The 27,446-nt window shown below is 39.9% G+C and overlaps 2 protein-coding genes across 3 annotated transcripts; both read left to right on the forward strand.

Moving 5' to 3' along the window:
- The first annotated feature begins 706 nt into the window (after positions 1-706).
- Positions 707-5,837, forward strand: si:dkey-118k5.3 (NLR family CARD domain-containing protein 3). The gene is made up of 7 exons (XM_057351093.1): positions 707-2,949; positions 3,739-4,161; positions 4,245-4,331; positions 4,413-4,496; positions 4,591-4,674; positions 4,776-4,859; positions 4,944-5,837. Exons 1-6 carry the CDS (start codon positions 1,037-1,039, stop codon positions 4,849-4,851), a joined length of 2,667 nt encoding a protein of 888 aa, XP_057207076.1. The 5' UTR covers positions 707-1,036; the 3' UTR covers positions 4,852-4,859; positions 4,944-5,837.
- A 2,338-nt stretch (positions 5,838-8,175) lies between these two features.
- slc43a2a (solute carrier family 43 member 2a) lies at positions 8,176-25,493 on the forward strand. Of its 2 annotated transcripts, XM_057351130.1 has the most exons (15): positions 8,176-8,331; positions 9,882-10,094; positions 13,942-14,164; positions 14,264-14,319; positions 14,410-14,486; positions 19,041-19,133; positions 19,207-19,340; positions 19,533-19,735; positions 22,542-22,685; positions 23,230-23,247; positions 23,475-23,601; positions 23,743-23,875; positions 24,123-24,196; positions 24,291-24,414; positions 25,245-25,493. In XM_057351130.1, the coding sequence occupies exons 2-15, from the start codon at positions 9,935-9,937 to the stop codon at positions 25,404-25,406; spliced, it is 1,728 nt and encodes a 575-aa protein (XP_057207113.1). In that variant the 5' UTR covers positions 8,176-8,331; positions 9,882-9,934; the 3' UTR covers positions 25,407-25,493. The 2 variants fall into 2 exon arrangements, with proteins under 2 accessions (XP_057207113.1, XP_057207114.1); XM_057351131.1 differs by lacking the exon at positions 23,230-23,247 and having other exon boundaries at positions 8,177-8,331.
- The last annotated feature ends 1,953 nt before the right edge of the window (positions 25,494-27,446 follow it).

Here is a 27,446-nt window from a genome sequence, read left to right on the forward strand (position 1 = left end):
AATTATTCTTTCTATTTTTATTAATGTTTCTTATACTTTTGTATTAGGCCTATATTGCATTTTGAATGTAAGATGGCAATGGAATATACTAAATGGGTTTAGTTTTCACAGATATTAATGTATGCACTTTCAGCAACAAATGTTAATTTTTCTTAAAAGGAAACAAATTCATTTTAAGAGACCTGTCGTATTTTCTCTTGTATATTTAGAGTTGCACTTTAATAAAGAACAAGTATTATCCGAATACCCGATTAATCGATGGAAAAATCAGTAGAATACTCGATTACTAAAATAATCGATAGCTGCAGCCCTAATTACAAATACCATTTTGAACCATAGAATTGTTAGAAAATTCCCTTATGTTGTGTCTTGGGCTTTGTCCTGTTGAAAAAAACAGCATACTGGTTTGGTATGTTTTGATGCTGGTACTGGTTTAAACTGGTCAAACCATCAAAACATACCTAGCACAGCATATGCTGTTTTTAATATTCTAGCCAGATTTATTGGTCCGTCAGATAACATCCCACCAATACAACCCAAAACATTACCATTAGAGTCCCAAAGAGTCCATTATTATAACAATTAATACCATTGGAATTTGTTACGGTTACTGTAGTCTGACTCTGATATATCACCTAAACCTTTGAACTTGTATATTTCTGAGGGGTTCATCCCGACCTCGCCGTTTTAAACAGAAACCAGTTACAATAAAGAAGACAATTCAGAGAACTGGGCGGGGATACTTCACTTTATTTTTGCTTCTTCTATTGCCCAACAAAGTCAAGTGACTCGAGAAGATCGCACAGCCACAAATCTCTTCGACCATTTGTTACACAGCAAGTATGCCTAAATAGGTTAAGTGTTACATACACACGTACTTTAAATAGATTCGTTGCTACTTTGTTAATATTGTCGAAATTATGTTTGTATTCACCGTTTTAGTAAAAGTTTAGTTTAGTTTATGATAGTTTCACTTTCGCTGGCATTGTATCAATGGAACTCTACGGAAGTGTGGGAATGGTGCGTGTGACTCTCTATGGGAATTTATTATTTATCTAATAAATTCGCAATTTCGGTCCTTGTGCGGAACCATCGATACACGCATTATATAAAAGCGAAAGATTTGAAGGATCTCGGCGTGTGTTCAGTGATGGCTGATGGGCCATGTAGCTCTGAGATTCAACGGCGACGCGTGGAGCTCGTGGAGAACTGCAGCAAACACCTGACGCGTCTGCTGGACGTGCTGTTTAACGTCGGGGCGATCACAGAGGAAGACGTCAGTCTGGTCGAAGGTTCAGCTCACGGGGGTGAGAGAGAGTGTATGAGAGCCCTTCTTGACGTCCTAAATGGGAGGGGAGAAGAATCGTGCCGTGCGTTTCTATATGTGCTTCCATACGTTCAGGAAGAAACTGGATTTTTGGGAAAGCTGGGTCAGGCCGAACATATTAAGAAGCATAAGGAAATCCTAGCCAGACAGAACTGCCTGGTGGATTATCTGACCATCAGAGGTCAAGATGGGGATGAGGAAGAGTGCGGGTGCTTGACTGACATCACATTCTCGAGACAGGCTGGTTATGCCATGCCCTTTCAATACAGGCATGAGGCAGCCGGAGTGGGCGATGGTTTTAGGTCACGTGGGGATGAGGTGGGTAGACAGGATCAGACGTGTGTGTTCAGGGATGTGTACGACAATCTGCTGTCAAGCTCGGTGAGTGGTCTGAACATGCTGTCGGGGGTCGCCGGTAGCGGGAAAACCACGGTCGTGAGGCGTCTGGTTCGCGAATGGGCCGCTGAACCCAACTCGACCAAGATCTTTTTTTCGTTGTCCTTTCGGGAGCTAAACCTCATTACCCAAGAGCAAAGTTTGGAGGAGGTGCTGTCGGACCACTACAGTCACCTAAAACCCATTCTGCGCGGGTTACTGACCTCGAACCCGGCTCAGGTTTTGCTTATCTTAGATGGACTCGATGAATTCTGTCACCCTCTTAATTTTGAAAACACCCCCAAGTGCTCAGACCCGGAGCGGGTGCAGCCTATACAAGCCATTGTGGTGAATTTAATCAAGGGCAATCTGCTACCGGGCGTGTCCATTTTCCTCACCTCCAGGCCTCATGCCGTGTCCAAAGTACCACCTGTGCTGGTCAGTCAGTTCTACAGTCTGCTGGGTTTCTCGGTAGCTCAACAAAAGCAATACTTCGAGCAGAACTGCAGTTCTCCGGAAGCTGCTGCGGCGGTGTGGGCGTCCGTGTCATCGCATAAGCCCCTTCTCCTTATGTGCCACATTCCTGCGTTCTGTTGGATTGTGTCCACTGCATTACATGATGGCATCTCATGTCTTTATAATGACACCGTGACGCCTGATGTCAGGTCACCAAACAGCTCTCAGAGAATCTCAAAACCGGTCACAGTCACTGAAATATATTGCTGTTTTGTCAAATCCATCTTGCTCTTCCATGTGCAAGGCCGTACTGTGGCCTCCCATCTCACCAGGCTTCAGCACGCCCCTCACGTCCTGTGCGAAACGCAGCCTGTGCTTAAAAGCTTGGGAGCTATGGCCTTCACAAGCCTGCTGGAAAGACGGTTTATCTTCAACAGCTCCGATTTGAGCTCTTTTAATCTGGATAGCACCAAGCTCTCACAGGCATTCCTCGTAGAGACATTTAAAGAAGACAGAGCCTCCCTCACTTTTGAAAAGGGCTTCCATTTTGTCCACACCAGTGTGCAAGAGTTCCTTGCTGCCCTCTATTATGTTTTTCAGTCACTCTCGGGTTCAGATCCATTCGCAGGCCTCAAAACAAGCACGGGACACTATTTAACATTAGCGTGTAAGCAAATGGCATCAGCGGCTAGTAAGCTCAGCAGACCACAGCATCTTTTCCGCAGACGTATTAAGAAGGCACTTCACTGTGGTGAACGGCATCAGTCTGGACACATGGACCTCTTCAGCAGGTACTTTGTATAAATGCATTCGACTATGGGGTTTTTTTCTGATACTGAAATACTTTTTTTACAAATGAAAGTAGTCTGATTCTACTGCATGTCGTTATTCACAAAACCAATGACACGAGGAACAGACGTATTTGACATTTAATGGCACAGAATTACACATTTCGCCTGTAACTACATTCTCACATAGCGTCACTATATACTGGTACTGAAGATTGCCATGATATGAAAATCATGATCATCAATATGATGTTAAAACTACATGTATGATTATATCATAAATAATTCAGCACACATTTAAGATTTAGCATTAAGAGTCACAATGTATACAAACTGTCTCTCTTCAACTCCCTACACTTATATTTTGAGTGTGATTCTTTGGTCAAAAAGAGAAAACACAAAATAAAATATGAATTTGACTGATAGCAGTATTTTTTAATCTTATAGACTACTTTGGAAAACGTAAACAACATTGATCCAACGTTGGTCAGGAACTTCCTGTTTCAGTTTTTTAACGCTATACAAACGTTACCAAAATACAACCAACACAGCATTTACAACTGAATCGAAATGTCAAACGAATATCTCAAAGAACTAATTATATGTAATATTTTTTTTTTTAAAGTGCTTTTGGGCCAGTGTTTACATCTTGTAAAGTGGTCATTATCATGAATTCTGTTCATTCTAACCATGTAGTGAAAATCTGATATTCTCATATACTGGCCTCATTTTCAATAAAAATTCTTCTTACACTCACATTTCATAACTTGCCTTTTATTTCCGCTCGTGCAGGTTTGTATGTGGCCTATTGGTTCCTACAACACGCTCAATCCTAAACGGATTCTTCCCTGACGAGCCCAGAACGCAACTGCTCCGCTGTCAACCTTCTCTAGACCGGACTCCTGTTTTTCTTCTCCATCTGTTACAAACCCAGCTCCGGAGCACCACCCTCACTCCGGAGAGGCAGGTGAATACATGCCACTGTCTTTATGAGGCCCAAGACCCCGGTTTATCACGACGGCTACAGGGCTGGATGAAAGTCCTTTCACAGCAGACCTCAGATCAGTCGGATGTGGTAAACAAAGACTGGAGCGAGCTTGCTTTCCTGTTACAGCTGAGCCCAGACCTGCAGGTTCTGAATTTGGACGCTCAGGGTCTCAATGCAGATGGACTGTGCAGACTCCTACCGGTTCTTCCTCTCTTCTCAACAGTCAGGTATGTGCTGTAAATCTGAAGTGTAGAATAAGTTACAATTAACTGTGATTTGGGGATGTTTACTTTGTTTTTTGTATGTATAGTGTGGGACAGAATCCTCTGGGCCCAGAAGGGGCGGCTGTCTTATCCCTCGCTCTGCGAAGCCCAGACTGTTGCATTCAGAACTTGTGGTAAGTTGTCATAAAAAAAGGCAAAAGTGAGATTGTAAAAGATACTACAAGCAAGAACTTTTCTTGATTTTTTTATCACAGGGTGGTTAAAACTGCTCTCGGTTGTGAGGGCCTGAAGATCCTTGTAGAAGCGCTGAAAGAAAATCATACTGTGATCGATCTAAGGTGACCTGTAAAAAATAACGCCTGATTAATTGAACACAGTACTCTGCTATGTCATGCTCTGTCTGTACTCATTATTTTAACATATTTTTCTTAGAATGGCCATCAATAACATCGGAGATGTTGGAGCTGGTCATCTTGCAGAGCTGCTGAGGACAAATCAAACACTGAGAGATATCAGGTGATAAAGACTTGTATTCAACTTAATTGTCTCTGTCATATGAGCCTATGTAAGGATGATGTAAAGTCAACCTATCAAATGCATTATTCTACGTTTTATAGACTTCGTGATAACCTGGTGACTGACAAAGGGGCAGAACATCTTATGGCAGCCCTCAATGAAAACACTACATTATAGTATCTGTGGTATGAACCATTATTTATGTATTTAGGTTTCTTCACACAATTCTGTACAGTGGGTGCCTTAATGTGTTCTTTTTTTCATCGCAGGATGTTCGACAACAAGTTTTCCAAAGATGGTGTAAAGAAGCTCCAAGAATTTGCAAGAAAGAGACCCAATCTTGACATTAAAGTTTGTGTCTGACAACGAACCAGTAATATTACGGCATATGCTGTCCTCGAAATGTGCTCATTTTAAAATGATTGCGTTGATGAACCGATACCTTCAACATTTTAATATATACATCATTTGATAAGAGAATCATTGAAAGAGCCATAATACTGCCTTCTAATGGACTACTTATTTGCATGGTACGTTTACTTCTTACTTTTTTCAGTAAATATAGGCTTACTGATAACTGTCTGTGATAGACTGTGGTATTTCCTGCACTTTATACAATTTAAACTATTTTTTACTAGACTGGATAGCATTCATTTATTTTGTAAAAGATGAATGCCAGTGGTTTAGCAAATATGTTACTTCATTTTGACTGATGCTTACCACGCTAGTTTCAAGGTCACTGAAATGGCTTCCTTATCCCTACAATCTTGTCTTCTTTCCCTCTTCTGCCATAGTGCCAATATGGTACAGTCAAGCTCTGCCATAGTTTATTGCCCATTTTTGAGGGTTATTGCTTCTTAGAAGTAAAAATGTATGTGTAAAATACACAAAAGCAGAGTTTCACATTTCGTTCTAAAAGCAACTGTTTCAAACAGTTTGTCAGTGATTCACATGATAAAATCACAGTATGTTATATTAAATTAAGGGATTAATGTTGTATTGTTTAACAATGTTAAGCCTATGTATTTTTTTCTCTTTTCTTTTTGTAATTTTACAATAAGCCAAAACACGGCTGTCTGTCTTAAACTGTTACTTGTGTTTTATAAGTTGAAAAAACAATCATCTGTGATATTTGCTAAATTCAATAAATTTGTAACATAATATTTAAACACATTTAATAGCGTATTGTTGTTTAACATATTTGCAATGCATAATGCAAGTCTTGCCATGCAGTCAATGTAAGAGATGTTTAATGAACACATTATGGATTCTCTAGATTCCATTGTGCTTTGGTAATGGAATCTGTTGAATGTCATCCCTGTCCACTGTTGCAAGCATATGCTTTGTGTGTACTACAGACACCCCCTGCCTTAAGGGGAAATACTTCCACTACATATTTATTCTTATTATGTTTATTATTACACTTCCATATTAGAAATCTTAAAAATGTAAGCTTTTATTGTGAAAGCGTCCTTTGTATTATTGCACAAAATAGCAAACTGAAAATGAATCATTCTCCACTGTGTGAACAGAGGATGGAAAGTATAACAAAGATGATTTACTGTGCAGAGGAAGACCTTCATTCATGGGAGTATTTGATATCTGCCACTGCCATCATTCCCGGTAATGCATTTCCCGGTGTGACAGATTTGCAGTTACCCATTCAGACCAGCAGATGTCGACGTGATGTTTTATGACTCATCAAGAATCCAATGTTGAGTAGGCTACAAGATTTGTGCAAACTGAAGTCGTATGTGCTGGTACACAGCGTTGTCATTGTTCAGTAAAACTACATTTTAGATTTGCTGCTTAGTTTATTCTACAATGGCCTTTGGTTAATCAACAGTTGTAGATAGGGGGACCACCCGTCCCGCACTCCCGCTTTGCGTTGTACCGCACGTCGCATATTGATACATAATAATTATGAGACGCTTGTTTGCGCCATTGTTTATTTAACAGCGCTGTGAAAAAGCAGCAATCCGGTGCACTGTCCAACAAGCTCATACAAACGCAACTATTTTTAAAGCCTGTCTTTTACCCAATGTATGAGAAGAAGGCAGTGATTTCATCAAGAGGCTGCGACGTCTGTCAGTAGATCAGGTGGCGAACCTCTCGTGTCAACTTGCCGAATAAAAACTCACTAAACACCGTAAACTGTGTGGCTTTGAAACTGTTTCGCTTATAGGTTGCGGTTAGCGTATTAAAATAAAAAAATATTTGCATTATTTGTTTGTTCTTTATTCCTTTAGTTTTCTCTTTTTGAGAAGATCTTCAACGTTTACAAAAGGATTACTCCACGTCTGTTCTGTGCTCAAAATTTTTAGAGAAATCGCCATTAAAATTGTTTGTTATATAACATTTTATCTACGCCTTAATTATGTTGTAGTTGCAATGGACTGAATAACAAATTATTTTTATAAGATAATAAATTATATAAAAATGTTTTCATTCCGTTATTATATCACAGTTTCGCGCTACCTTTCAATGGTGTCCCACACAAACGGATTACCTGTGGCCACCCTAGTTGTAGATGAAGATACAGATCTGAGAAACCAAAATGATCTTTTTATGGCACGAGGAATTGCATTTGTGATTTACATTCCTGACATGTTACAATAGCTGTGTCTCGTTTCGTAAGGCTGCGTCCTTGTGTCCTCCAGAGGTATCATCCTCTAAAGGTTGCGGTATACGGAGGATCCTCAATTTAGAATTAAACGAGACATCCTTCGTAGGACATACTGGCAGAAAAGGAAACAGGAAGTACCACGTTGCTATGACAACACGTTGCACTCGCACACCTGTCAAATTAATTAAAATGATTTCTACATGATTTAAGAGGTAAAAAGTTGGTTACTTTCTACCCTAAACAATGCCAAGAGTTAAACAATGCCTTACTGTTTCAAAACGTTTAAAGATCACTAAACACTTGTAAACCTATTTACTACATATGCCTGCTAAGATTAAAAAACGTGACACAAATTGTAAACTGTTACAATTAAACATTTAAACACCACATATTTGATTGAATGTGCAGCGGTTGCCGTTTATTCAAATAACAGACGTTGGCCGACGCAAAGAATTGTGGGTTTGTGTGAAAATTGTGTGAAACGAGACAGCCATGATGACGGAGCAGGCTTCAAATGACGTCTGGAGGACTCAGCCTTACGAAATGAGACACAGCCAATATGTTTTGGTTTATGTGTCTGGCCCACATCATCTGAGATGTTGAAATCAAGTTTGTGGAAGATTATTTGAATAAACCAGAATAGGAAATCAGATACTGTAACTGCTAGCAGTATGCACAACATGCGCACAACCGTGTAACACGAAGTTTCAGATGTTTTGAACATTTGTTCAAGTTTTCTTTGCACTGAGAAAATCTAGGAAAACATAATGAGAAATCTTTACATATACTGTATTCGCCGAGCGGTTCTCTGATTGGCTGCTCTCATCTCTAGCTCAGGAAGCAGCCAATGGGGGAGTTGGCTTGTTTTTGTGAAGCAAGCGGTGCAAATATAAAATCAGGAATAAGCGATGCTGGAAAATAAATTGATGTATGACCATAAACCAAAGAGTGAAATCGGCATCAGGTTATTCATACCTTTCCTACTCTGAACGAGCCGAAGCGAAGATTTGGCGAAGGATTCTGATAAACAGGTAGCCTATGTCTTATTAAAAAGGATGCTCTTTTGTAAGTTTATGTGGAAGGCTGTTGATCGTGTATTACCTAAAATAAACAAATGTTAAGGACGCAATCATTTAGTTTAGTTGTCAATTTACATACCATGTGATATTGTTTAAGGATTAGGTTTTGGTGTATTTCCTCATTATATTCTTCCTTATAAGACACGAGCACCGCATATTTCCATCATTCTTAAATAACTGCATTTTATCATTTCAATACATGTTTTGTTCATTTGAAACCCGAGGCTTAGGAATTCTATATATTGGAGTGAATGAGCTTTATGCCGCAACTTTGTTTGGTGTCTGTACGGTAACGTTAAACAGAGCTGTAACAAAATGACATTTACCTTGCAAGAAGTGATGCAAACAGTACTGTGTTTTTGAATGAACTATATCTCGAATAATGACTTTCGCATAAAACATAACGTCTGATCGGATGCTTGCCATTGTTTTACCGGCTCGTGTAGTACAATCCGTGTTTGGCAGGTTTATATAATGAACAGGGAACAGCGTGTAGGTCAGCTTTCTTTAATATGAGGCTGAATTCATATTGTACTGGACTAGTTGTATGGATAAGTATAGCACAATAGTGTGGATTTATCTATAACCGGGAAGTGCAGTTATCGCGTCTGTTTTTCAACTCGCAGATGTGAACATGTAGTGTACATACTGAACAGCTGAGTTCTGTATGCATGAGGAAGGAGGAGGAAGAAGGGGGGCTGTACTCAGAACACACTCTGATCATGCCTGCCTGTCCAGTTCAGACCAGTTTTAGGGCTGCTCATTTCCCGCAGGATACAGCTTATATTTGACACTTTAGACGGCTCATACAAATTAGGAAATAAAATTCAACGAGCAACAATGCGGCGCTTCTACGTCCTATGCAAACTAAGCGACTGTGAGCAACGGCGTTTTGATTATAAACCCTACATGCAGGATTTTGTATTTCATAAAGCAGCAGATGAAATGTAATCGTAAATCACGTCCCCGTTGTCAAAAGATTTTTCAAAAACATAATGTAACACACAAAACGACTCGCGCCGCACTGGTTCGAACCGGCTGGATCTTGGTCTCACGTGGAGCTGCGCTCAGAAACTGTTTATCGGGGAGCCAATGGAGGAAAAAGCGAGCGTTCAGCAGCCAATGGGACGATAGTGGGCGGGATTAGAGGAGGGCAAATGGTCGGAGATTCAGTGAACAACATGCTCTCAGCTGGGTTTTGTTTATGAGAGGTTATGTATGTAGCAAAGTGAGACAAAGGAAGAAGGTTTGAATGATGTAGCGACGATTAAAACCAATAAACATTCGCCTTATGCTGTGAAAAAGTTTGAGTAATGATGAGCTGTATAAAAATATTAAATATGTGAAATATATTATCCTATGTTTATATTATATGTAGACTACTGTGTACATATGCATTGAGTATATGATATGGACTCATAACCAAATAATGTTATTTAGTATTCAGCATGAAATAATAATTATCCCTCTTACTATTCTCTTCTGTATGATCACTTTTACAGGATTTTCCAAAGTTTAGGGGGATTTCCTCTATTTTGCCAGATCTCCTGCAGTCATGGCTCCCTCACTGGCCACTGCCTTCTCCAGGCGCTGGTGGATGGCAATTACTGCGGTTATTGAAAGCCTGCTGTTCTCTGCTGTGCTTCTCGGATGGGGCTCGCTGCTCATTATGCTGAAATCAGAGGGCTTTTACTCCTTCCTCTGCAGAGAGCCAGGTAAATACAGAGAACCAAACAAAGATTTATAGAAAATCTGTGAAGAAAATAAATCCACTACTTTCATCAGATCAGCATCAGATTGCATGTTGTGAATAATTACTTGAGAACATCAAAGTCACATTTTACATGGTCTGCATAATAATAGTTTGGAATGAGCACCTATGCACCTTTTGAAGTTGGTCACGCAGGTAATAAAGCTTTGTTTTCACTGTTTCCTCTCAGCTTTTAATAGCCAAATGTTTGGCAGCTTGAATCGAATGAAACCGTGACAAAACATGCCCTAAATGTATCATGGAATCCTGATTTGACAAGTTGCCAAATTCGACCTGGAAAATCTCCCTTTCGCAACAGAGGGTGCACTTGGTAACCTCAAAAACTCCAAAGCAACGTGGTTGTTAAATGTTATGATCTAACAACTGTGTGATATAATGCACAGCGTTTAGAAGATTCTGGAACCCCTCACAGACTTGGTGCAGGAATACAGAATCTCATATTAGTCATTGACAGTCACGGCACCTTATTTGGAAACCCTCCTGCCTTGTGTTGCCATTAGCAATTACAAACAGCATCTACAGGATGCTTGGCATCGTAACCGGGGCTTGGGAATTTTGGCAAAAGGGGGTCTAGATCATTTAAGCCCTCACCACACATTTGATCTAGAGATAAACAGACCAGACAAGATCCATTTGCAAAGCTTACGTAATACGTTAAGGTTACTGCAGCTGTATGTGCTCAACCAGATATCTTTGTTTTAGCATTGTTTCAATCGAATCGAATACTTGGAAACATTTAAAAGGCAGTGGTACCATATTCATTGTTTAGAAGTATATAGCTTTCTGTACATACCTATGAATGCACATTCAATGATACATGCTACTGAGGTTTTTTTAAGGTGCATCAGTGATAGCACTGGCTTTGAGGCAATGTGTAATGAGCATGAAGGAACGAAAGAGACCACTCAACAAAGATGAATGTTAGAATTTAGTGAACTTATTAGTGGGTCGGATTATAATTGTGTATTTGTTGTGCCTTAAAAGTACAGCCTTTGATATACATATAATTAATTTACATGAGCATGATCGCTTGCCACGAATCAAAAAAGATCAGTGATCTTAGAAACATCAAAGCTTAACTTTATTTATAAATATAAAGCACAATTATGTGATGCATTAGTCGCATAAATCATAAATATACAGTATGTTGACAATTAGTTATATACGGAGTAAAATTATGTTTTTCATCAGCATGTTTTTCATATATGTAAATTTCAATGTCACTTAAGCAGCTTAAAAAAAAAGGCTCTTCAGGATATTTACTTCACTGAGAAAACATGTAAATCATGTGTGCCTGTGGGCCACGTATAATATCAGGTGTATGCAAAATACAAAAATCTAAAGTCTGATTTTCATGTTCAGTGTTTGTCTTAATTCAGAATTCAGAACCTACAATTATGTTGGGTCCTGTCATAGGGCTGCTGGGAATCTAATGTGGTTGCTAATGTTTTTATAACAGATTCTTGTTGACACTATTTTGAAGTGTCTTTTTCTGGAACGATTCCGCACGTCTTTGGGTAAACACATTTTCAGAAACCGTCAGGCTCCTTATATCTTATGACCCAGCCGACATTGGCACAGTGGCTACAAGTAAACATCATCGCAGTGATTTAAAGGTCACGTCTGTATGTCCTTCACCAACAGTGTTTGAGACTTTGTGGTTTACACAACAATGTGTAAAGCCTACAATCCAAACACATTCAAATATGTGTTCTCCTCGCACCTAACTTAGTAAACCTTCAGTGGTAACTAGTACAGTGTTTTTTGGCATTTTTGCCACTTTTGTTGACAGGATAGTACGAAGATAGAGTACACAGTACACTGCTTCAGCAGTCTTGTACTTCTGCCCATGTCCCCATTTCAGCTGTTGTCAGCATCTAATCAGAGATTCTAGACATCAGGCCACATGTCTGATGACAAGAGGATGTAAATGTGGCTCAAGTGTTTGCCCAATGCAGATATGAGAATACTGCACGCTTTCCTCGCCTCTTGCTCTACTTATTTCCCCTGGTCTCAGCTTTCCACCACATGTTATCAAGAGGCTGGTTCTCTTTATTCTGCAGGCATGAGGAAACAGCGATCAGGAAAATGCTTGGCCTCACAACATCTGACAAAATTATGACAACTTTGTTCTTCAGTCACGTATTGAATTGTCTTTCCATTCCTCTCTCACTTCTCCATATCTCGAGCAAAGGGGGAAACTGGCCTGTGTTATCGACATTTTTTTTGTCGAAGACATTTCTGTGTGAGCTTCACTCAGCCTGATCTCAAAGAAATTCGCAATTATAAGTTGGATAATTTGTATGAATTCATATGAAGTGAGTCGTACAAAGACATACGATAATTAGAAAACAGCAACAATGAGGTCCACCCCTAACACACCCCTAAAGCAATTCATATTAAAGTTGGCATGAAACGGAAGTAATGATCGTATTTTCTTCGAGTGGGGGAGGAGCTCAACAATTTTGATTAAAATTTATGTGGCACATGAATTTTTTAAAATAATGAAGTGCACAGATAAGTCACTTAATAATTACTACTACATTTGCTTCATGAAGATTAGTAAAAGCTGAGGTATGTTTGTATCAGTTTGTAACCGGTAACTTGAGCAAGCTTTGAAACCTGTCTGTATTGACTCAGAACAGCTCCTCTTCTATTACTCAGCAAAACATGTAAAGCCCTGCAGATGTCTTCTGTCTAATAATCAATAAATGTCCTGTAACCCACTCCTTGTCATCTGCTCAGGCCAGCTATGCTTCTCAAACATACTCATTTGTTTGTTTACTTACATTTGAAAAGAAACAAACAAAGGCACCCTTACCCAAAGGCACCACCCTGTCACGGTCAAAACAACCTCCTCCATATGTCGTAATCTTTACCCACCCCCTATGTTCCCAGCTCAAAACAAGCTTTTCAAGAATATTTTCAAGGCTGTTGACTGATATCTTTGAAATTTCTAAATAACCGTCGATAAACAACTTTCTTGTATCTTTCGAGAATCAAGATCCAGTCGAAGTGTGACAAAATAACCAGGTCACCGTGGGTAAAACAACAGGGTTAGATGTTGTTTCACTTAGATCGAGCTGCTCGTGCCTCAGATGTCGGTTCATCTTTTGGTGCTCCACACTCTCTCGCTATTTTTGCGTGTTGTTTACGTGGCTGTCTGTTTATTTGACCTTTAGCCCAGCTTCCTTACTGATCAGACTGGCTGGAGGTGGTGGTGTCCAGTCTGTCTCACAAAGCTGTATCCTGTTTCACTGCCTAGAGTGTCATAACTGAAGTCAGAGCCCTGATTAGTTTATGGGTTTTGGCTGGCATAGTTAATATAAGTAACACAGACAACAATCCATGTTTGTGATTTTCAAAATGGCTCTTAAAGGGGTCATATGTGTGTTTTTCTAAGTTGCCCATGCATGTATTAGACACGTAAAATTGCAAAAATGAAAGTGTCGGAACAAAAGACGCATTCTATCTAAAAGCGAATGCTCACCCAGACCTGCCTGAAACGCCTCTTGTAACCACACCCCCACAAATCCACTTCAGTTCGGGGCGTGATTTGACTAAGACCGCCCAAATGTATACGCAAGTAAGGTGGGCGTACCTGTCCATTACCTGTCCATACCATTACATCTAAAACAAAAATATTCCTTTTAGCCGATGTCATATGACCCCTTTAAAAGTGAATTCACATATTGCCCTTTTTTTTGTCATTCATTAGCCTACACATGTCTATGGGTCTGATATTTGCGTAGACTTAGCAGGTCACTTTTCCTTTCTTTCCAAACCTCCAGGTAACAGTACTGGGCAGAATGCATCTGACAATGATAATAGTACAACAAGCCCGACAGATGAAGAGGAGTTTCTTCAGATGAAAGGCTGGCCCATCTGCAAAGAACAAGACGAGATGCTGAACCTGGCGTTCACCATCGGCTCCTTCCTCCTCAGCGCCATCACGCTGCCTCTCGGCATCATCATGGACAAATACGGCCCGCGCAATTTGCGTCTGCTCGGCAGGTTAGAGGAACATTGATTTCTTAATACGCTTAATAAAAACATACTGTAAAGTTTATAGGCACTGCCTCGTAAAAATAACATAAAATCATCTCTTCCTAGTGCCTCCTTTGCTCTCTCCTGCATCCTGATTGCATATGGAGCCAGCAATCCAGGAAGTACGTGAGCACATCTTCATTCGACCACTGTTACAGTTAGGACCAGTCTGACCATGCTCACTTAGACCCCTTTGTCGTTTTCTTCTTCAGATCTTTCCATCCTGATCTTTTTCGCCCTGGCGCTGAATGGGTTCGGAGGCATGTGCATGACCTTCACCTCGCTCACGGTAAGCGCTCATGTCCGTCACAGGTGTGATGTCAGAGGTTGAAAGGCCCAGTGGGTGTCCCCTGTAATATTTTGAGCAAAAGCCATGGCGCAATCTCACGTCCCTGTCCCATGTCGCTGAACTCAGTGTGGTTGAATAATGCAGCGGTGTTCTGCTCTAAAAGACACCACATCATCATTAATTCGTCTTCAGCGAGTCTTTATTCATAGTGGCCATGTATAGTATGATGGGTGTGATTTGAATGTCCATTTACCAATATTAAAAAAATATATAATAAACCCATTCATACATAAGTGGTATGAATCTACAGAATTATTTTGCACTGATATTTGTTCTATTTGCGTTTGATAAAGTCCCACATTGTTAGTGTTAAAACCACCAAACGTTGTTGCAGTTCATCGGGTTCATATTGTGAGTCATCTCTTCATTGGTGGTTGTGAGAGAGCAGACAGGCAAGACTGAAGTAAACAGGAAGTTGTGCTCATTGGCAGTTCTTCTGTTCTGCTGCTCTCATGTCACAGAAAACCTTGCAAGCGTCTATAGTGTTCATATATTGAAGCACAGCCATTACCACAACCAGTTCCTTCACTTGTTGATGTTTTCTATGTCAGGTTTTACCTTTACAACATGTTTCGGCCTGTCTGTCCAACCCTATGTGTTCTGGCTCCATCTGTTACAAACACTCAAATAAAGAGATAGAGAGAGATAGAGAAAGACAGAAAGAGAGAGAGGACACTGGCATGCATAAGTGCACTGCGGAACAGTATAGACTGTTATCTCAGCTGTTGTGCTCTTACAACCTTTTTCTCAGCTGTTCTGTGTCACTGTGTGTTTTCCCTGCTGTTTGACACAGCGAGAGGTTGAACTTATGCCTCTTTCTGTTTGTCATCCGTCATGTAGCTTTCCTGCATAAGTCTGCCTGCAATATTTGTGTTAGAGACATGAAAGACAACTTAAATCACGTGGCTTGTTGAGAAAATGTGCGCTATAAATTTCAAAAGGAAGTGGATTTTTGATTTTCACCTGGTGGACATTGTGTTCTTTACTTCTCTCTCCCTCTCTCTCTCCATCTGCATACTCAGCAGTTCACAGACCAACTGCAAAAAGCAAGTGCTTGAGAGCTTGTGTTTCCCACAACACACCTTTAATATTTGTCCGGTTAACTGACTCAGCTCTTGCTTTAATGGCTGTGCTGTCCCCAACACCCCCCTCCCGTACACCACATGCAGCATCTCTGCCTCTGATTCACTTTCTGACCTCAATCCCTCATCTGTCCATTTCTGCTGTTTTCCTCCTCTGCCTCGGTCTCATGCTGTGCTCAGATTTGTAAATCTGCAATAAGGGGTCAAGAGGTTCAATATGAACTCAAATATGTCTCATCAAACACTGCAATGAAACAAGAAATGGGATTTTTTTATGGTTACTATGTTGAATAGTACGTATTTTTGTTTGATTTTCCATTCAAATATATTTTCTTGAGGTGCAAAATTGCGTAAGATAATATGACTTGTTTACAGGGAATATATTGAAAATTGAAGTTCTTTTTACCCCATTGGCTCTTTTTATGTTTGAACCATAAACTAATTAAATTTATGCCTTAAACGGAACAAAAAGATTTTTGGAAATACTAATTAAAATAGATTTCTTCCAAGACTTATCCATGCTATGCAATCCTCTTTTTTACAAAATGCCAACACTTCAAGAGAAATGTCAAAGACAAAGTTAGCAATTATATGAAACATAATTGAAAACACAGTTAGATCTCTTGAGCCATTAAAGCTGTAACTATCATGTTCCTCCATTATGCCTGTATCTTCTTTCTCTGTCTCGCTTTCTTTCTGTCTTTCTCTCTCTCTCTCTCTCTCTCTCTGATGCACTAATGCTTTCCTTCCATTTGTGCTTTCAATCCATTTATATCTTTAGGATGCTGAGTCACATGAAGAACGCTATAAAGCAGATTATGATGGCAGAGACAGAGTTTAGACAGTAATCAGGCATGTTATCTTTATCTGAGAGATGCTTTCGCTTGTCATTCACACTGCTGTGTGTTTTGAAGGTCATTTAAATGCAATCCATACTCCGGCTCATTTTATGACCGAACATTTATGTGCGTCAGGGTACGTACATTGTATGAATATACAGATATGAAGACGCCAGCAGTTAATGATCCCCTGGTAACCATATTTGGAGTTTGCAGTGTCAGGATCTGTCCAGCCTCTGCTAGCTTTGAGCGACTTTCACTTCTGTTTCCTCATGTTCATTTCCTTTTTCTCATTGTCGTCCTCTTCAGACTCGCACCCCCACAGACACACAGCAGTGATTCAGTGTGTTTCCTCACTGGAAAAATGATTTGACAGCTTTCTCTGGTCATATGTTCCACGAGAAGGCATGAGTAGCAGCACATTTATAATAATGTTGGGGTGATTCTTCATTTATGTCTTTATTTATTTGTTTTCCCACAATTCCTTATTGACCCAGATCCAGACAATATCACGTCCATCAGTCTATCACTATTTGTCGCCAACCTTTAACATTTTTAGCACAAACAGATGAAGGTATATTATGTAACAGGGGAAACTGTATTGCTCAGAGGTTTCTCTATCATAGCTCACAAGATTTAATGGAGTTCTCAGTTTTGTTTTATTTTAAAAGTCCAATGTGTAATTTTTTGGAGGCTCTATTGACAGAAAGGCAATATAATACACATAACTATGTCTTCAGAGGTGTATAAAGACCTTACCTAATGAAGCGTTATGTTTTGATTATCTAAGAATGAGCTATTTCTATCTACATACACCACGGGTCCCCTTACATGGTATTCACCATGTTGTTTCTACGGTAGCCCTAAACGGACAAACTGCTCTACAGATTGCATTTCGTAATTACGTTATCTCCTGCGGCTAAGAAGCGAAAACGTGACAACATCTTTGTGCTGTGTCAGCCACCGTAGTGCTTCGAAAGGGAGGGGTGGAGTGACCCGTTGGTTGCAATTCACAGCCGTACCGCTAGATGTCGCTAAATTTCATACACTGGACCTTTAAGTTTGGGGCTGTAAAACGAATGTAGATTGTGGATAAAATAATCAGCATTTGGGTAAATGTGACGAGAAATGTTTGAGTTCAAATTGAAATCCTCAGTAATATTGACTTTAGATTACAGATTTGGAAAACGTGTTCAGTTTGTGGAGATTTCTTCAAAAACTTGAATGGAGAGATTTAGTGATTCTTGGAAACTTGATTTGTGAGATTTCAAGGTCTTTTTCTTTAAGATTTTTTTTGCAGAAGAATTTGCTCTCAGCGACGTCTTCAATGAATAATGAAGATATTTTTCAAGGATAAACAAAATATATTGAATGAGTATATCTGTGAAAAAGCTTGTGGTACACTGTGTCTCGTGACCTCGGCCAGTCTGCCGACTAAAGAACACAATGTTGTTGAAACACACTCCGTACGTCCTGTTACTCAGTTCTGTGAAAGCGCCATTACTCTCCAGTCTGCCCCGTCTGACAGCCTATCATGTGGAGCTGTGTTCTACCGCTGGATCTCTTCTACACTCCATTAGCCAAAGTTCTTCCCAGGGCTCTTCAGCCACATGCTTCTGCATGTGGGAGTTATTGTGTGGGTCTTCAGGGATGTTTTGTTTCTGAAATGAACTTTGCTCCAATTAGAAGCAGTGAATGACGTCTGGGTTGCCTTCCAAGGGAGAGCCTTCTTTCATTTCTGTCTGTAACAGGCTTTTGTGCTGTGAGGAAGCAAGATGTTCAGAGGGTTCTTGGAAAATTGGTGTTCACGGTTTGGGTTTGATTTATGGAGGAAATGTAATACGGATGCACTCTAAGCTGTCGCAACATAAAAGTGGGATTTGTAAATGTAGAATATGGAAAAAAGATTGAAGTCTCTTAAGTCTTTTTTAGTTTCAATGAGCTCCAGTGTCCGATAAAAAACATTTATTAAAATAAAACTTATGCACTTACTACTCTAAAAATATTTAAATAAATTCATGCATTTTTACATAAAATGATAACAGAACATTTAAGATCAAAACCATACATAAATGAACATTCAAAAAACACCATTGTACTATGTGAAACTATAGATACTTTCTTTTATCCCCTTGCTTAGATTGTCTGTTGTTTTCTATGTTTTGAGTTGTCTTCCTTCTGTTGAGTCTCTGTGTCTTCTGACAGTTGTTTACTCTGTCAGTATAGTTGAGAACAGCCCGTGCTGTGCTCCTCCGCCCCACTGAAGGAAAACGTTATTATGCAAGCTCATCCAGTGTCCCTCACACTTTCTCTCGCTGCTAAAAATATTCGCAGCATCCAGTTGCCTTTACAAATGAGCCCCCCCACCACCTACATGTTGCTCCCACCGGAGAATATCAATGTACCCTGATGTAATGTTTACTTTTATGCCCTCCTCTACATTTGACGGGTCATGTTACAGCTTTTGTTTATGAGACATTCTGTTCAAAGTTTAAAGAAATGGCTTGTGAAATGTACTGCTAAAACGAATACATTCAATGTACTGTAAATATTGTTTTTATTCTCTTCCTTAGCTTCCCAACATGTTTGGTGATCTCCGATCGACTTTTATTGCACTCATGATTGGCTCGTACGCCTCATCAGCAGTCACCTTCCCAGGAATAAAGGTAAAGATCTGCCCTGTGTTAAACTTTAGGCTGAATTTCAATATGGGATATTGCTAACTGATTGTTTTGACAGGTGATCTATGATCTTGGTGTTGACTTTATCACGATCCTGCTGGTGTGGGCTAGCTGTGCCGGTCTGGTCTTCATCAATTGCTTCTTCAACTGGCCGCTCGAACCCTTTCCTGGACCAGAAGACATGGATTACACGTATGTACAGTAATTCTGTGTTTCTGCATACAAGTTCAAATGACACCTGAGATCTTTTGGCCAGCTATGTAATGTCTTTGTGTTGCTTTGTTAACTAAAAATAATCAGAATATGTCTACATAATTTGAGAATGTGGTTTTGTTATGATTTAATTCACTTTATTGTCCATCTTTCACATCGCCCCTCCAACAGTGTGAAGATCAAGTTCAGCTGGCTGGGCTTTGACCATAAGATCACAGGGAAACAGTTCTACAGGCAGGTGACCACAGTGGGTCGGAGGTTGAGTGTGGGCAATTCCATGAAAAACCATCCTAAACAGCTGGCCACCCAGGAGGGCAATAAACTCTGCCTTTCCACCCTTGATCTAGAGGTCCAGTGCAAACCAGAAGAGGAATGTGAGTGTCGTACTGTCCTTTTTTACATTAAAACGAACCTTCTGAACAGAGGAGGGTCACAGATTTATATTCAGGACAAAATCAATACAATAAAGGTAAAGATCATGCAATAAGTATTGTTTAACATTCTGAAGTGTATCGTTCTGAAAACCAGTGATAATGGAGTTCCCAGGAAATGCATAGGCTGATAACCTTGAATGCAAATGCAAACAGGTGTACCGTGCAGCATCACATTAAATCATATTTGAAGACAGTGACCTGTTTTTTCAGAGGGATGGCAATGGTTAGAGAGGATTTCTGGCAGTGAAATTTTCCTTTTGTAGTTGGAATTCACTGAAGGCAGCATGATTCTGCTCTGTTTAATATCCGTTCCAGGTTCATTTCGCATGTAGAGTCTGAGATACCGAACCAGACAGTTATGAATGTACTAAAGATAATCTGATTATCGGTTTGGAATGGATTAGAACACTGAATGTCATCAGTGGTTTATTGCGGTGATTATACACAGTATACTGATTTCCTAAAATCTCAGACCACATCAAAAAGATATAATTTAAACAAAGACATAAACCTAAAGGATCAAATATGAGCATTTGTATAAACCAGTGGCACTTTAAATGCACGCTGTTATTACAGACACCACAAATATTAAAATGAATAATATTACGTTTTTTGAATGATCATTCACTCTTGACTATTATAGAAATTTAAATTTTTATATCAAAAAGAAAAAAAACCATAATTGTCACTAATGGCCTCAGACTTTCGTACCCGTGACATTCTGGTTCTGTTTAAATGAGAGAATAATGCAAGTGCCAACTAATGTTTTGGAGGCACTGAGAAAGTAATTGTTCTTTAACATGTTTGGAGGATCTATTGACAGAAATGATATATAATATACATAACTATGTCTTCAGATGTGTATAAAGACCTTACATAGTGAAGCATTATGTTTTTATTACCTTAGAATGAGCTATTTCTATCTACATACACTTCCGGTCTCCTTGCATGGAATTTGCCATGTTGTTTCTACAGTAGCCCTAAACGGACAAACTGCTCTACAGAACGCGTTTCGTAAATACGTTTCCTCCGTCGGCAAAGAAGCGAAAACGTGACGAGATCTTAGTCTTGTGTCAGCCACCGTAGTGTTTCGAAAGGGAGGGGTGGAGTGAGCCATTGGTTGCAATTCGCAACCTCACCCCTAGATGCCGCTAAATGTCAAACACTGGACCTTTAAATTCGAGAGACTTAAATAATCATGCATATTTTGGAAAGAACAGAACACAGAGATACTTGGCTCTTGGCAATGTACAAAATCATCCCCCTCACTGCGCACCCCAGGCATCCAGACATGCAGGGAATATACAGTCTGACACAAGAGTGTCTTAATGAACTATACTAATGAAAAAATCCCCTTTAATGTGCTTGGGGATTCCTTCATTAGCTTTAGTCAGCAGGGATGCCCCGGTTCTGAGTTTTGAGTCAGTAGAGGCTTTGAGTCCATGTATGGCCTCTGTACACTCACACATGCTGTTTGCACTTTGCCTCTACTAACCCAAATCTGTGCCAAGCAATTATTCCATATTCATCTCAAACATGTCACAATAATGATGGGGGCTTTGCTTCCCACTGGCCGTTTTTAAGGTTCCGTCACTCTCAGTGGGGTCACCCCATCATCCCCTTTTATAGCAAACGAACCGTGCAATCGGATCAGACCGTGTTCCTAAAAGACTCATGGCACCGGTGTACATCCGTAGCTAAAAACAGTCGGGACCAAAGAGGTGGCCATAGAGGGGGCGGATAGCACTGTGGGGCAGCTTTACAGACGCAGCTGGAGTTGAAGCGGTGTGTTGTGGGAGGTTTGAGAAAGAAAGTTTGATGCTCATCTCTTCTAATGCCTTTACCACTACATGCTTCCATTACCATAGTAATGTCAAGCGGTTAGTGGTTTGAATAAAAATTTGGAATAATTAGGTCTGTTTGTGCCCGTGCATGTTTTTATAAGGATGTCAGATGTATTGAGGTCAGATTCCTGAAGTACCAGGTAATAAACACTGAGTACAGCTGGAATGGTCATCATAAAGACCTTTCCAGTGCTGGTTGGTGGACGACTGTGTGTATTTACAGCATCAGGATTAGTGGATCATTAACAAATCCAGACCCTCAGGCTTCTGAGTTACTATGCCAAGCATTGACTCGTTGCCTGGCCATTGAAGCATATGTAGAATTATTTTCCATTTGAACAGGACCCGGTGCTTAAGTGCTATTTCCCATGCAGGTGTTTTAAGGATGTGGGTTTGCAGTGATTTTCCATGAAAGATTTGTTAGAAATTGCGTGGCAACTTTAAAGCACTTTTTAGTTGGAACCAGTCATTTTAAGGATAGTTCACTCATCATCATGTACTCACCCTCATGTCAGTCCAAACCTGTACGATTTCTTCTGCAGAACACAAAAGAAGATATTTTGAAGAATGTTGGTAACCGAACAACATTGGCCCCCATTGGTTTCCAGGGTATGGACACAAAACCACGGAGACATTTCTTAAAATATCTTCATTTGTGTTCCACTAAAGAAAGAGTCATATACAGGTTTTGAAGGACAAGAGGGTGAATAAATTATGACAGAAATGTTATATTTGGGTGACCAGCTGTTAATACAGCGGTTTGCATTCACGCCCACTCAATGACAAAATCAATGTGAAATTTAATTTCTGAACAAACAGTCTATAGGTGCTCCCATTTAAAAAAGTCCCACCCATATGACAAATACTGTTTAATATAACGTGCTATTTTTGTCTCTCTTCAGCCCAGTCCTTCATGAAGAGCATCTTCAGCCCCATATTCATGCTCAGCCTCATCACAATGTGCGTGACTCAGCTCAGACTCATCTTCTACATGGGGGCCATGAACAATATCCTAGACTCTCTTGCTGGTGGAGACCTAAACAAAGGTGTGTACTGATGCCTCACTCAACATTTCTGTATGTACTGTATATGTGGGGCGTACAGGTTGTACAGATGTATTGAAAGGATTCTTGAAATGCCACCAAACACGAAGTCTAATGCTACGGGCTTCGAGCTTGAAAATACACTGCAATTGTCTTTTGCTGTGTTGCTTATTGTCACCAATGTGGAATTCCTCTAACAGATTCCCTTATAGACGGTTTCAGTGGCAACAACATAAATGATATGGTCCAAAATTAATTTCCGGTAGACCTCCGCAAAGAATCAATAACTGTTGAGTAGTTTTAATTTCATTGAATACAATTAATATACAATAAAATATTAACATAAATGAATATTAATATAAATGTTATAAAAAATAAATAGTTACATTATAAGCAAACACAGACCGGAAGTTAACATCGGGCCAGGCGCGTGCGTCCGATGAAACTGTCTATAATAACTCTATATGATGTCAAACGCTGTGATTGGCGGCCTAACTTAATCATTTGCCTCCTGTCTGTTTTTCCTGCTGCTTGGTGTCTTTTTCAGTGGAGAGGATGGAAATGGGTAAGACAGTTGGCAAAACAAGATGCATTCTTGTCTCCTCTTTCACCTTCACTTGACATTGATTCTTGTTGTCTTGTAAAAGCATGAGCCGAGCACTGGGTGCCCTGAGATTGCGTGATGCATCAAAGTCAGCGCGCAGCATCATATCCATCTAATAATTCACCCGTCCACCTCTGCTTGGAAACATGTCAAAACGATGTTTAAACTCGACTTTATTTTTCTTTCAGTGAGCACGTACACATCTATTTTTGGGGTGCTGCAGTTACTCTGCCTCATGACGGCCCCTGTGATTGGTTGCATTATGGACTGGAGGCTCAAAGAGTGCGAGGACGGTAATGAGAAACAAGTGGCAAAGTGAGTCTAATCATAAGCTTTCTGCCGCCTGATACATCATGTTGGCACTTAGCGCAAAACAATCCACCCTGTAATTATTATCTGATGATCAGCCTGATGTGGCGTTACATCATCCTGATGCGATCATGACTCATTTTTAAGGGATCCTGCTCAGCCAAAGAAACGTGACAAACAGATCCAGAAGATCACCAATGCCACCCGTGCGTTCATCTTCACTAACCTGCTGCTGGTCGGCTTTGGGGTGACCTGCCTGGTGCCCAACCTTCCTCTACAGGTAACTTAGAGCTATCCGCAGAATAACATTCTGCCCAAAGGGGGAGAAAGTGGTGCACAGTCGCTCACATGTTACTGCAGATGGGATTTTGGGCGGTAGCGCAGCAGTGCCCCACTGTGGTACGATCACAACATTATTTCAAAGCCAGTTATTCATTATTTATTCATTACAAAGAACATACAGTCTAGAGAAACATGTTATGCTTCAGTAAAACTGTATAATAGAGCATTTCTTGTTTTCCTTCTAGATTTTGTCATTTGTGCTGCACACCATCGTGAGAGGGTTTATTCACTCTGCAGTTGGAGGATTGTACGCTGCAGTGTAAGTGTAATTTATTATTTATCAATGTTTGGAGTTTTAATATTTGGTGTTGTTTTGAATCAGGATTAAAGAAACTTGTTCTTTATGGGCGCAGATACCCCTCCTCTCAGTTTGGCAGTCTGACGGGAATGCAGTCTCTTATTAGTGCACTTTTCGCATTACTGCAGCAGCCTCTGTTCATGGCCATGATGGGCCCGCTGGATGGAGATCCACTTTGGGTGAGCACACACGCACACACTCTGGTTCAATTGAAATGTGTTTGTAATTTAAAGTAGTTCACCCCGAAATGATAAAGGCTATTTACGTGTTCCGAACCAGCATGGCTTACTTTCTTCCATGGAACACAAAGTAAATATTTATTTTTGCATTCATCCATGCAGCAAAAGCCTATAGTGACCAGGGGGTGTCAAGCTTCAATAAGGACAAGAAGTTCCATAATGTAGTGTGCTTTTCTGTAGTCATACTGTATGATAGCGTTGCATGATCAAAAGATAAACATTTAGGTCACATGGTTGTGGAACAACATCAAAGTAAATGACAATAAATTCTACATTACTGGCCAAAATTGATGTCCAACTTTGGACAATTGACATCTTCGCTCTTTATTGAAATATATTATTAAAGTGTTCATGTTGCATTAGTGTGTTTGCAGTATAAAATAAAGCTTAGTAAAAAATTACACGCAACACAAAGTTTATAATGACATTCCCCGATTCGTATAAATATAATTTTATTTATGTTTAAATATTTAAGTTTTTTTTTAAATTGTATTTATATTTTCAAACAATAGAACTTATAAAAGAATAATATAACGATGTATTTTTGTTTAATTATTTATATTTGTTATTTATAATTGTATTAATTTTTTTATTTATATTTTCAAACAGTAGAACTCAGTAGTGTTGTGTTTTTGTCTATTTTGCACCATGCAGCTCATATTTTATTGGTTTAATCTACCCTGAGGGGGCATTAAAAGCAAATATTGTACAATATGCCCCTCCGGAGATCACTCACTGTATTTATACATTCTATGTGTCTTTTTGTGTAGGTGAATGTGGGGTTACTGGGCTTGAGCATGTTGGGATTCTGCCTGCCCAGCTATCTTCTTTGCTACGGCAGGCAGCTGCGCAGACAGAAGCAGGAACGTGAAGAAGACCCCAAGATCTACGTCCAGATCAACAACAGCGCCAACCCAGAGGCCTTCGTCTGAATCTGACGCGCAGACGACAGCAGTCCGCTACAGAGAGCAGTAGGAAGGAGGGAAGAAGGGGGAGAGGACTTAAAGTCACTAGAGGAGTGAGAATATCTCCCTGTTTCCTCTATCCGACTCCAATCACGACACTTGCATTGACACACACACATGTTCAACAGGCACAGATACAGCCAAAGTAACTCAGAGTTTCACAACGTGCCACAAAAAACACACGTTTACTTACTTCCTAGAAATGGATTGAAGGAACACTGTGAAGGCTAGCAAGACACGCCCACTTTTATCTCATGCAGACGGCACACCAATAATAAAACAATGCCCTTGATTGTGTAGAAAACAGACAAGGATAACATCTAGACTTAATGTACTGCCTGATGAGAAAGAAAAGGGAGGCATTGCCCTTATCTTTTTCCTTGTGATATTTTCTTACTTTCTTGTTGTAGAACGGTGATACAAAAGACAATGCAGTCAAATCATCAGGTGTGAGGTCATCCTGATTCTTCTTCAGCAGAGTGTTACATGTGTATCACTAGTGTTAGCTTTATTGCCAGTATTCAAGCTTATTTCAAACAAAGAATTATGAACCCAAATCTAAGATGAACTGATATTCATTCAGTATGAGGACTCACAATGCATCTGAAATGAAAGATGAAAGCATCTCGTTTTCTTTTCTTTCGTCTGTCAGACAAGCTCAACACTAATCGGTGCAAACCCCAGCAGACAGTGACAAGCATCTGTAAGGATTAAAGCAACCTTCAAACAGAAAGATTCTGCGCATTTTCTTAAGTGTAGAGGGCTGTGTTAAAATGGAAGGTCATAGAGGGACCTTAGTAGATCCCCTACATCACAGATCTCCAAACAGATTTCCTGGTTATCTCATTGCATGTGTGCAGTCTGCGATGAGCAATGAGAGACTGCCCCGTAGACACAGATTCATTGATGCGAATGCCCGAACGCCAGATTTCACATCTTAATCTCATATGCCAGCATGGGCATGAACCTGCAGCTTTTTCTGAAGTGGGCTGACTTTCAAAACATGGCACCTGAGGCTAATAATAAACACAATTGTGCTTTGAGATTTTTGCTATCTTTTGCTTTGGCATGTGAGATTTTTGCTATCTTTTGCTTTGGCATGTGACATTTGATTCAGTAGAGAGATATTGTACATGTCAGTCCATTCAGAGCGTTACAGAAGTCCCGTGGGTCTAGATAAAGACTGGATTTGGGATACGCCTCACATTTAGTTTGCAAGTGACTGAGCTTCACCAGCAATGGATCATACCATTTACCCGAAAGTGTTTCCTTCTACTTACCTATACTGTACTTTCAGATCCCTTCGAGAAGTAGGGAAAGAGATTAGAGAAAATCATAAATGCCATTTTGTTATTTATCTTGCACTATATTAAATATGGCTTTACAGTTATCTAGGTGCTTACGTTTGCCATTACAGTGTGTTCTGTTTCAACCTCATGCATACACAAAACAGTATGTTAGCCATACAATGTACGTGATTGTTGTGTATGTTCTCAATAGTTCTGGTGTGATTACAGTTTATTTAAGGTGCTTACACATCAGGAAAACAACGGCAAGCAGCAGCTGTTTAGTTACCCCTTAACTGTACAAATGATGATAAGAACTTGAATTTAATTGATAAAGCGAGATTTTTGAGACATGCTTGAAAACAATCTCTTTGGATAATCCACGTTCTTGTAGCTAATGATAGATATTTGCAGTCAGCATTGTGTACATCACAAAATATTTTTTAGCAAATTAATTTTATGGAAACAAAGAGCATTCTGGAAAGTTTGAATTCGGAGGCATACCGAGTCTTCTTTTTTATATTTACAAACGCACAGTTGCTATTGTCGCCATCAAGAGGAACACCTAATGCCCTCTTATTTTTGTGTCACAGTTTCAGTTTGTGTAAATGTTTTGTCAGAGATGAAGCTTGATGTGTCCTGGATGGACTGCATTGGCTTAAACATTACTATATTGCAAGTGAATACCACTCAGATCCAGTACTGTATTACACATAATGAA

This window comes from Triplophysa rosa, linkage group LG14 (genome assembly GCF_024868665.1).
Source record: "Triplophysa rosa linkage group LG14, Trosa_1v2, whole genome shotgun sequence".
NCBI classification, from domain to species: domain Eukaryota; kingdom Metazoa; phylum Chordata; class Actinopteri; order Cypriniformes; family Nemacheilidae; genus Triplophysa; species Triplophysa rosa.